The following is a 12,261-nucleotide window of genomic DNA, read 5'->3' on the forward strand; positions in this document are numbered from 1 at the left end:
ATAACGGAATGTTTGGACATGGAGTCCCAATAAATGAACATTCTTACAAAGTCCGAATTGTTTCTTTGGTTCAATTTATAAGTCGTTCGCCTACACCCTTCCAATGGGGACATTTAGTTGACTCATTGACTGAGACCGCTAGATAATTGGACAGTAGGCTGTCAGTTTATTGCGTTAATTAGATTAATTAATTACACAGCAAATTATCGCGTTATGAAAATTAACTCAAAATTAATAAATTTTCTTTAGAAGAATAAACATTTACAAACTTTTTTTTTTAAATGGTCCATTTGCATGTTCTTGGTATCTGATTCTAGGGACATCTATGGATCTCAGGGAATGTATTCCCAGTGTCAGAAATACTGTCTGTTAGGCCTAAAAAAAATTTTTGGTTCCTGTTGGTTGTCAGTTAAGGCCATGGGTAGGTAGGGAATTTATTTTAGCGACTACTTTCTTTATTTGTGAAATACTTGCTTTTTATATACTCATTATTGACATGGACTGCACTTTTTGACTAAGATTTAACTAAACTTTATTGCAAAAAAAATAAAAATAAAAATTGTTAACTTTTTATTTTTTTTAAACATAAAATTATTTGGGTCGCACCTAAATCGGCAGGGTCGGTCGGCAACAGGAACTAAACAATTTTTTAGGCCTTACTAGGCTTGAGTAAATTGTAATGAACCAAATGAGAATATCAATTACATTATTTTTTTTATTTTTTTTGGCTGTGAATAACACCATGCTAAAATTTACCAGACCTGAAAAATCTAAGCAAATTAATAAAGGGAAGATGATTAAACAGAAGGTTTTGTAGATACAGTACTGAATTCTGCCATCCGGACACATGCAATTTGAAATATGATTATAGAATATAAAATATCAGGCTTAAAATGGTTATGCGATTAAAACGTGATTAATTCGATTAATTAATTACAAATCCTGTAATTAATTAGATACATTTTTTTAATCGCCTCACAGCACTACGGTAATATAAAGATAAGATAAAAATGATTTGTGTGTGAAAGTGACGAGTGGTAAGAGTATTCCTTTTCAGTTTTTCTTTCTGTCTCATGTGTGATATTGTTATCAGAAATAGTTCTGTTTTCGACACAAGGATAGGATGACACAGGGAAGTTTGTCATGTGGGTATCATGGACAGTGAGCGCTAGCCTTCCTGAGGTGTCATGGGCCTATGAAGGGAGATGCCCACTTGATAACCCTGGTGATATGCTGGCTCTAACTGCCTATCTTCATGTTTGGGTTGTGGTGGCCATTAGGCGCCATGTGGTAGGGTATATGTAGCATAATACGGTTGCAGGGAGGGGTGGGGTTTGGAGAGGGAAGCCAGGATGGGTGTTTGATGTGTTACTACTCATCTTTTTCTTTCTTCCTTGTAATCCTAAACATATCCCTAAACTATGTTACGGTTTAGCCATGTTAGACTTTCTTCTGGCAATGGGATTGGGTTTCTTCATTGAGTGCTTATCTTTATCATTAGGGCACAAGTATCTTGTTTTTTTATTATGTTTTTGGACCAAATTAAGGTAATTGTACTGGTGTTTAAAGGAACATGCCAGCATTATCGGATATGCGCTTACAGTGTTCTTCAGAGTCGGACAAGAAGATGGATACCGATTTTCTCTCCTATGCGTTCAGTAGAAAGCTATCCGGCTGTATGCTATTGCTAACCTAACTTGGCAGTAGCACAAATTAATTGAAGCGGATACGGACCAGCTAGCCTAGCTATTGGCTAAAAACACCTCCCGGAGATTTAAGCTAGGCTAGTGGTCTGTATTGGCTTCATTCGTGCTAAGCTAGGCTAGCTTGCAGCCAGATAACTTTCTACTGAACGCACAGAGAGGAAATTGGTATCTATCTTCTTGTCTGACTCTGGAGAAGACTGTAAGTGCATTTCCCATAATGTTGGCATGCTCCTTTTCAATATAACTATTCAGCTGAAACTAAGAATTCATCTGAAACTGTGAAATGGGTCTATTTTCTGCTGACACCTGGAACTCCTTCATAGATGCATAGATCCAACAGAGCTTAAATTATTCGTTGTTTGAATATGAAATGCATGTTTGAAGTATACTCCTTTGATGTTTACTACTCAGCACAAGTTCAAGGTATCTTTTTGTGTGTTTGCTTGGGTCTCTCCTCAGGGTGAGAAGATATTCTACTTGATCTCTCCCACGCCAGCCAACCTGGCCTTGTTTGAGCGCTGGAGCTCCTCGTCCAATCAGAACGAAATGTTCTTTGGGGACCAAGTGGACATGTGTTATAAGTGCTCCCTCAAACAGGGAAACACCCTCTTCATCCCAACAGGTAAGCAGGAATATATTGCATTGTGTATATCCTTCAACCCCAGAAACAGTTGTGTCATAGTTATTAACCAGTACACTGCATCTGTGTTGACGTTCTCTTCAGGGTGGATTCATTCTGTCCTGACTCCAGTGGACTGCCTGGCGTTTGGAGGGAACTTCCTACACAGTCTCAACATTGACATGCAGCTACGGTCAGTCCCTCCTCAGCCCATTTCATACCAGTCACATCTATGTAGTATTCTAACGAGGTTATCCTCATCTCTTCAGTAATTATAACGCCATCTGTCCTTCTGACTGCTTCAGGTTATCTCTCAGCACTCATCCATGGCTGATTTCCCCCGTGCTGTATTGTCTTTACCTTTTTTAGAGCGTATGAAATAGAGAAGAGGTTAAGCACAGCGGACCTGTTCAGATTCCCTAACTTTGAGACCCTGTGCTGGTATGTCGGGAAGCACCTTCTAGATACATTCAGAGGTAAGGGGGATAGCTTCCAGGTGATGAGGGTGTGAGTTGTCTCAGATATCTACCCTACCCTCTCTGCTTTCTCATGAACCACGTGGCCATCCGGCATACATTTCATCGTGGTGTAACCAGACCTCTGATGGTTCTGCCTTGCAGGTCTCAGGGAAAACCGCAGACACCCTGCTACTTACCTGGTCCACGGAGCCAAGGCCCTGAACAACGCCTTCCGGACATGGACCCGCAAAGAGGTCCGTCATTGAGCCATGGTGTGACTCAATGGCTCCTCTCTCTCTCTCTCTCTCTCTCTCTCTCTCTCTTTTCCTTTCCTCTCTCTCTCTCTTTTCCTTTCCTTTCTCTTACTTACTTTTGTTAGTTTTGATTGTCGTTTCCCAAACAGACCTTTTTAAAATGATACTGTTTCAGATAGATGTGATAAACCACATGGTTTCCTCCCACTAGGCTTTATCTGAGCATGAGGTGGAGATCCCTGGGACCATTAAGACTCCGCAGCTGGTGAAGGACCTGGCAAAAGAGATCCGTCTAGTAGAGGTAAATAGTGGGAACGATTTGGGATACGTTATACAGTGAGTGATTCAAGTTATTTTTTCTTGCGTGTCAGTCATGCTCACCAATCAGAAGTAGTCCAAGGTATCTACGTATACGCCCAACAACAGCACGTAAAACGCCTGTGTGAAGATGTTACAGCAGGGCTCCAAAGTGCGCCTATTTGGTCGCATTTTGTGACCCGAAATAAGTCAGTTTCCCCCGCGCTGTTTCTATGTGCAGTGACAATTCCGCGAGCAACGGGTCCAATGTGTCTAACATGCTTTGCATCCTCGCCATTCCTGTATACCCACGTCGCGCAAAAAACCTAAACTAACGTTAGCTGCTAACCCTGCTCACAGGCACAGAGAAAACAGCGGAGTTCCAATAGTGAGGAAAGGGGGGCTGAGCCGTCTTAGTTTTACAGAGAGAGTAAAGTACAGAAAAAAAGGTATCGATTCCCAGGTAAAGATTCAATTGTCCAGACTCCACCTGGGCCCACCGCGTAGGCCAGATGCAAGCCGCATTTTACAATAAACCTCTGATGGGCTGCTTTAAAAAAAATATTATATCAATCACAATATCCATCAGAAAAATCGCAATTACATATTTTTCCCAAATCGTGCAGCCCTAGTTGTAACGTGGCTGTCCTGACTAAAAATATATCATGTCCTGCTGAGCATTACTTACTACTGAGTTACTGAGCTACTACTGAGTTTGAACAAAATAATATAATAATAATAAACTTTATTTGTATAGCACCTTTCATACAAGAATTGCAGCTCAAAGTGCTTCACAATAGTAAAAAAGACTAGCATAAAATGAGCACAAAATTGGCAGATCAATGCATTAAGTGCAAACATATAAAACAAGCATAGAAATAGATAGCAGCTAAATGGAAAATGTCCATTTAGTTTTTCACATTAGGATATAGCATCTCAATAGGCCTCGTTGTTTACGGTTTGATTCTATGGCAGTTTTAAAATAGACAGTAATAAAAAAAGTATAATAGTGCGATAGTGCAAAAAAAAAGAAGTAGAATAGACATATGCAATAGTGCAGTGCAATCAAATCTTATGTTTGTGATATTGCCATTTGGTGAAGTACCCCTTTAAAGTAAAAGTTTACATTTTCAATGAGGCGTATGTAGAAAAATGTGTAAAATCTTTAAATGTGCAAACATTTCTTAGATACATTGTACTCTAACCATGTTTTCTTTCCCAGGATATCTTCCAGCAAAACATTGGTCGCCCTGGACCTACATTCCCCGGGTCTCCACTCTCCAAGGCCCCTCTAACACCATCTCAGAATTCAGCTCGTCCTCCGGGCAAAAAGAGAGGTCCCAAGCCCAAGGAGGGTATAGGTGGCGCAGGACCCCCAGGAGCTAAGAAGAAGAGTCAGAAGGGTCTTCTCAAGACAGAGGCCGGAGAACTGGACCTTCTAGAGATCCACACCAAACATACACTCAAGAAATTCCAACCTGGGAAGTCTAAAAACAAGAACAAGGTACGAGTCGAGCTGACTTCAGAGAGGCCAATGGCAATGTAGCATAACTGAATCATAATGATTACACATACTCACTTATTATCACTTGCCTGCCCAAACCTAATTAACTTGCTTGCCCAAGAATTTATCATATATATATTTTTTTTTTTATTGATATTTTTGCACAAATCTTACAAATATTCAAGAGACATCTTTCAACAGCATAATATGCAAAGTCCAAGATTTGTTTTTTTCTTTTTCGTATTGACATACGGTATAAAACATACAAAAGACTTATACAGACATACCAAAAACAGACATGGAAATTAAAAAAGTACTTACAAAAAAAACAAAAGAACATTACTATGTGCATATATAACCAAGATGCATATACGTTAATGCATATACATACATAATACAATATAAAGTATAGGTACCATCAGGTCAGATCCCATTTTTCACCTTCATCATTGATGATACTGAAACCCCACCTTAATCATTCGTCCCCAGACCGTTCAGTCAGGTGTAGAAAACTGTCCCATACCTCAGCAAAGATATCCTCTCTCCCTGCGACTCTATTATGTTACCCTTTCATATGATGCTGTCCGGAACATTAGTTCCATCCATTCTTTAAAAGTAATATCAATGGGTGATTTCCAATGTCGTAAGGCAATTCTACATCCTGATATCATGGCCATTCTATACCACATTCCCTGGTATTTAGGCAGTTTAATCTCTTTCGGTACTATACCCAAAACACATGCCATTGGGGAGTTATTCACCTTTACATCCAAAACTTTACTTAGGAATATCACAATTTGATCCCACATTTTCCGGACTTTCTCACATTCGTATAACATGTAGTAAAGTGCCTGTCTCCTTCTCACATCTCCAGCAGATGTCACTGTCCCTTAACTTTAGTCTGGCCAGTTTACTAGGCGTCCAATAGCTTCTGTTTAAAACTTTGTAAAAGATAAGTTGTGATTGTGCCTCCCGTGAGAATTTACCCCATTTGGATACCAGCTTCTCCCATATTTCCTCAGTAATATCCTCACGTACATCGTTCTCCCAGCTCAACCTCAGACCCGCCAACTTGGGTGCATTGTGTTCCCTTATAACATCATAGAATCTTGACGCACCGCCTTTCCTACGCCATCCTTTATAAAATATTTCTTGAATTGTGGGCGGCTACGTGGCGTAGTGGGCAAAGCGCTCACCACAAAATCTGGAGACGCTGGGCTCGCCTGTTCGAGCCCAGCGCTCCACATTTGCTTTCAGTTTAGCTGGTCGTCCGTACTAATACACATTGGCCGTATTAGGGGGTGGGAAACTGATGGGTGGGGATCGGGCGTTGTGGACAGCGACTCCTACAGGTCGGTTGGTGCGCCTGCGCAGAAGTGTCGGGGGCAGCGTGAGCCTCCCACGCGTTACTCCTCGCCACTGAGAGATCGAGCTGCGCAGGTGAAAAGATGCGACTGCTGTTACCTCAAGTACCGAAGGGGACTTGTGCTATGTATGACTTAGTCCACATTGCAGCCGGCTTGTGGGAGGCAAGAAACAGCGTTCGTGACAGGGGAGGGTTGAATTGGATGATACGAAATTGGGATGGGAGAAAAATATAGAAAATGGGAGAAAAAGTGGATAAAAAAAAATAAAATCTTGAATTGCAGTAATCGGGCCACATTTTGGCCCTCCCATTGATGACGATATACAATGTCTAATCTGTAGGAATTTATAGAAGTTTTTATTATCTATACCAAAGTCCTCTCTAATATCCTCAAAAGGTAATACCCCATCTTCCCCGGCTATATCACCTAGTACAGGGGTGGCCAACCCGCGGCTCGCGAGCCGCATGCGGCTCTTTGCCCGTCAATGTGCGGCTCTTCCATCCATAAATTTTTTTTTTTTTTTTTTTTACTTTTTTTTTTTTACTTTTTTTTTTTTTTTTATGTCACTCATTCCATAAGGACGTAGAATAAACATTTACAATTTTTTTTTAATGGTCCATTTGCATGTTCTTGGTATCTGAATCTAGGGACATATATGGATCAGTGTCAGAAATAGTGTGTCTGTTACTAGGCTTGAGTAAATTGTAATGAACCAAAGGAGAATATCAATTCTATTTAAAAATCTTTGACTGTAAATAACACCATGCTAAAATTGACCAGACCTGAAAAATCTAAGCAAATGAATAAAGGGAAGATGATTAAACAGAAGGTTTTGTAGATACAGTACTGAATTCTGCCATATTTTTTATAATGTAAATTTCTCCACCATTTTTCATCATATTGCAACACCGTTTTTTGCAAGACGTTCACAGAAAGGTAGAGAAACTAACTGCGTTCTGTTTTATGGCAATAACGTTCAGGTTTGTGGGAGATAATCCCAAAAAATAAGAGAAATTAAAAAGTAAATCCAGAAGTCAGATGATTGACGGGGGCTGGTGTGAGCTGGGTAGGGTAGTTTTTTTAAATTTGAAAGCCCCGAGTCTCTTCCTTCAAAAGACTACACTCACTTTTGGCTGTGCCACTTCCTCCTGTCAATATGCGCCGGTTTCCGACTCAATGCCCTGAGATTTCTATAATCTTATATTTCACTAATAACAGTTAAAATAATTGGTAAACAAACGTAATGCTGAAAATATACACTTTTACTGTATATCTCGGGCTTAAGAGGTTAACCCTGTGAGGCCCAAATTAAAAAGAAATTAGCAACTTCAGAGGCCAGAGGGTGGGACGTATAAACACATTTATTATCAAATAGCATTGTGAGGCTGAACAACAGGACCAATTGACTATACATGTGCTTAAAGGGGAACTATCTTATAAATGGCTTTTTTCAGTGTTTACCATTGTTTCTTAGCTATGTGGACTTATATTAATAGGATATATGTCTCTAATTCTCATATTGGCGAATTCTTCCAATTCTCCTCTCACAATATTCACCCTCACTGAACTGAGTCATCTGAAAATGTGCATATCTGTGATGTCAGAGATTTCTCAGCTGCATAATAATGTGGCAGTTGATGTGGCAGTTGGCACCAGGCCACACAGTGGTTGGAGCCCAGCCTCAAAACGGCTTAAGATCTTGAGGTAGAAAAATGCGGTTTTTAGTACTTGATTAGAAATACAAAACAATGCATTTTTTTTGAAAAAAACCTAGGTGTTCCATAGACTCACAGGAATTGTGTAAAAGTGCCCAAATAGTGAAAGAAATAGTAAAATAGTTCCCCTTTAACATTTTTTAAATAAACATTATTTTTTTAAATGGCTAAAAGTGATTTTGTAATTTTAACCCTGTGAGGCCCAAATAAAAAAGACATTAGCAACTTCAGAGGCCAGAGGGTGAGACCTATAAACACATGAAGGGTGCTGTGACTGAAAAAAAAGGTTGAGAAACGCTGGTATATGGTGTGGCTCTTTGTGGTACCACAGTAATTTTTGTGGCTCTTAGTCTCTGACTGGTTGGCCACCCCTGACCTAGTACATGTATCCCCCTTTTAATCCAGTCGTCCCATATGACTGATTTCTTACCAATCTTTAGTTTTTTATTATACCATATAGAGGCTCTTGTAGTCAGATATGGGCTATCTGTCACCAGTCAGCCTGTGCGACTGATTCCAAGTTTCCCTGGCAAATGCCATTAGAGGGTTCTTAAAAGGTATAGGTCTGTCTGATTGTGTCAGGAAGGATTCCAGAGATGAGGGATATACCATTTCCTCCTCTATCTTGACCCAAGCAGGTGCCTCCTCAGTCGAGTGATTTAATTTGGAGAGCTGGGAGAGCGAGAACGCATAGTGATACCAGTCTAGCTTAGGCAGGGATAAGCCGCCATTTTCCTTCGCTGCATACATTTTGGCCCGACCAAATAGTGGCCTTTTGCCCCCCCACAAATATACATTAATGACTTTGTCATACTGTTTGAGTAACTGAGTCGGGAGAGTCAACGGCAGCATATATAGGATATAATTTAATTTGGGAGCCAATATCATTTTTACTAAGTTTATCTTCCCAAGGAGGGACATATTTCATCTTGGCCCAATTCTGGGTCAGAGCACTAGCATTTATCATATTCTAATTGTTTAGTTCTTCATCCTAATATTTAGTGTACATTTCTCTTTCCAGTTGGAGCTACCATTAGAGGAGTTTGAAGGGAAGATCAATAGAAGCAAGCTAAAACTTGTGCTGACCAATGGCAAAATTCAAGGGTAAGCTGAAACTTGTGCTGACCAATGGAAAAATTCAAGGGTAAGCTTCGATGTGTAGCATGATTTTACAGAGATCTCATTTTCTCCTTAGTGTTATTTTTTATTTCCGTTAGGTAGTAGTACTGTACTTGCCTGTCCAGTGTTTTTCCCCTTACAGTGTTACTTTATTTCCGTTAGGTAGTAGTTAGAGCTGCCGCGGTTACCGCATTACCGCGGTATCACTGTTACGTCACACCGCAGAGTTAAGCTGAATACCGCATCACAGCTGTTTTTTATTTAATTTAAAATGTTTATAATAATTATTATTATTATATTATTATTATTATATTATTATAATTGTGTATAGCCTATTTTCTTCACGCCATGTGTTTGAAAGTTTCCACTCGCAGTTGTGCAGTTAACATTCTGATCGAAGCCCACGTGCGTTGCTGCTATACTGAAAGTTTTCGCTTTGCATTCTGCTCTTCAATCAACTCAAAAGTAAACATGGATCTTGTAGCTAAACCGAATGTTACTGGCTTTGAGCCTGATGAAGAGGGAAAGCCTAAGAATGTAGATGAGGCAGTGTGCCGCATTTGCAGCCAGAAAATAAATGTGATGCGAGGAAACACGACAAATCTGGCATCGCATCTTAGGACCACTCATCGGCCTGTATACGATGCAATGAAAGGCACCACATCTACCTCGGGAGGTACCGGCTTGGCACTGCATCAGTTAGGAGTTTCCGAGGCATTTGCCAGAGTGACTAAATATAACCGGGACAGCAACAAGTGGCGAGCACTTACAACAACTGTAACACAGTATTTGGTTGCGGAGATGGTGCCCTTCCGGACTGTAGAAAAGCCGTCATTCAGAGCTATGCTTCAGTCCTTCGACAAACAGTATGAACTGCCGGGCAGAACATATTTTTTGGAAACAGCCATACCAGAAATGTACTTTAAAGTAAGAAACGAAATCGTAGCACAGATAAAAGTGGACCATTTTTCTGTCACAACGGACATGTGGTCCAGTGTAAATATGATGCCCTACATGAGCCTCACATTGCACTACCTCACTCCCAACTGGGAACTGAAATCCAAGTGTTTGGAGACCGTTTTCACACCAGAAAGCTATACAAAGGAATATCTGGCCGAAGCCCTTCGCTGCTCATTCCGAGAGTGGTCTCTGGATGAGCAAACTGTGTTGTATTACTACCGATAATGGGGCAAATATTGTTGCAGCAGTGCGGGAATTGGGCTGGCAATGGCTAACCTGTTTTGACCACAATCTTCACCTGGCGGTCACCAATGCGATGACATCAGAGAAGGAGCGCACAGCACGAGCCATGGGTCTGTGCCGAACATTGGTCACCACGTTTTCTCAGAGCTGGCAGAAGAAAAGAAAACTACAGAGAGAACAGGATAAACTCAAAATCCCCCGAAAAAGCTTAGTTCTGGTGAGTTAAATAGCCTATATAGCATTTAAATTTTTATATGAAATGCTTCAGTTTAATTAAATATATATTTGTACGTTAATAATAATATTTACATTTATATATTTATAATTACCGCATATATATATATATATATATATATATATATATATATATATATATATATTTATAGGGCAAATATAACTGAGCGGGCATATAAATCCCCATCTTGCACCATGACCTTTTTATACATATACACTGAGGCATCAAGAGGCAATATACTTGCCCAGATGCTTGATCTACTGTAATCGTTCCTGCCACACCATCAGATTGAAAACAAAGCACACACTTAACAAAATAAATAGTTACTGTATGAATTTTCATCTCAAATAACGTATTTGAAATAAGTGGCATTGTCTGCGTTTTTAGCTTAACTTTTTGGCTAAGTGGCTATATCTTTTACAGCGTATTTTACGTCTATTGGCAATAATTATTATTAGAGACTCCATCCAGTCTATAGATATCAATTAATTGTCATCTCAGAATAAATATAAATGGCGTTGTCTGTTTTTAGCTTATCTTTTACAGCTCTTTTACACCTTGGGCAATAATATTACTCGTTTTACGACAACATCCTTAGCCTACTCTTGTGTTTTTTTTTCTATTAACAGGATTGCCCTACCAGGTGGGGTATGAAGCAAAAGATGGTAGAGCAGTTTTGGAGCAAGCTCCTGCCATTCGTAGAGTGTTGGTGGATGACCGACGCAGCCAACATTTGATACCAACTTGGCAGGACATAGTGGTCCTTGAATCTGTCAATGCGGCACTCAAACCGGTCCAAGACTTCACAGATGCACTGTCATCAGAGAAAACGGTCACTGCGTCTGCTGTCAAACCGGTCTTGGACCTTTTAACAACAGATCTGCTGCTGCCAGCCCAGGAAGACACGGAACTGACTTGCCGTATTAAACGGAAAATGACCGAGGTCTTGGAGAAGAAATACAGTGCACCCTCAACACAGAAGCTACTGGAAAAGGCCTCGTTTCTTGATCCCTGGTACAAGAACAGCACACCCAGTGAGGAACTGAGAGATGCGCTCTTGGAGGAGATGATGGGAATCCCCGAGCAGGATGATGCAGCTGCGCAGCCAAGACCCAGTACGCCAACAGGCGGAGGAGACAAAAAAAGGAAACTGGCAGACCTCCTCGACAAAAAAAGAAACCAGACGCAGTCAACGCCTATTCCCAAGAGACTTCGTGCTGACACAGAGTTGACCAAGTAATTACAAGAGGAAGCCATGGACTCTCATTCAGATCCTCTTGCATGGTGGCGCGACAACCAGTCCAGATACCCACTACTTGCAAAAATTGCCCGAAAATACATGGTAATATGCGCCACCAGCACTGCATCTGAGTGGGTGTTCAGTGCAGCGGGGAATATAGTCACTCCATTCAAAGCATCTCTCAAACCCGACGGGGTTAATATGTTGGTTTTTCTTGCGAGGAATTCCAAGTCTCAATAGGATGAGTCACTTCAAAGGCCTTTCGAGAGAGCTGGGGAGAGAGTAGGCTAAACTAAAGCGGAAACATGGCCTTTAATTTATTATGCCTTTTATTATTTCATTATTGTTTTGTTTTATTATCCAAGCAATTGCCGAACTAACGTGCGCTTTAGAATTTTTTTATTTATTTCTTAACTTTGCAATGCAAATAATATATATAAGTGGCCTTATGTTCATTTAAAAGCTATGTTCAAGGCATTGTTTATTTTATTCCATATATAGCGGCAAAAATTGAGAATAAATGCGAAAATGCCTTCATTTAATT

At 40.3% G+C, this 12,261-nt stretch overlaps 1 protein-coding gene across 1 annotated transcript in view; it reads left to right on the top strand.

Annotated features, from left to right (window-relative positions):
* phf8 (PHD finger protein 8) overlaps window positions 1-12,261 on the top strand; it is a 63,490-nt gene that overhangs the window by 22,137 nt on the left and 29,092 nt on the right. The window contains exons 8-14 of the mRNA XM_084333874.1: window positions 2,166-2,328; window positions 2,431-2,518; window positions 2,695-2,801; window positions 2,946-3,037; window positions 3,249-3,338; window positions 4,557-4,838; window positions 8,942-9,024. Of these exons, the coding sequence (XP_084190000.1) occupies window positions 2,166-2,328; window positions 2,431-2,518; window positions 2,695-2,801; window positions 2,946-3,037; window positions 3,249-3,338; window positions 4,557-4,838; window positions 8,942-9,024 (905 nt within the window). The remainder of the gene's footprint in view (window positions 1-2,165; window positions 2,329-2,430; window positions 2,519-2,694; window positions 2,802-2,945; window positions 3,038-3,248; window positions 3,339-4,556; window positions 4,839-8,941; window positions 9,025-12,261) is intronic.

Source organism: Notolepis coatsorum (assembly GCF_963971535.1).
Source record: "Notolepis coatsorum genome assembly, chromosome: 17".
Lineage (NCBI taxonomy): Eukaryota > Metazoa > Chordata > Actinopteri > Aulopiformes > Paralepididae > Notolepis > Notolepis coatsorum.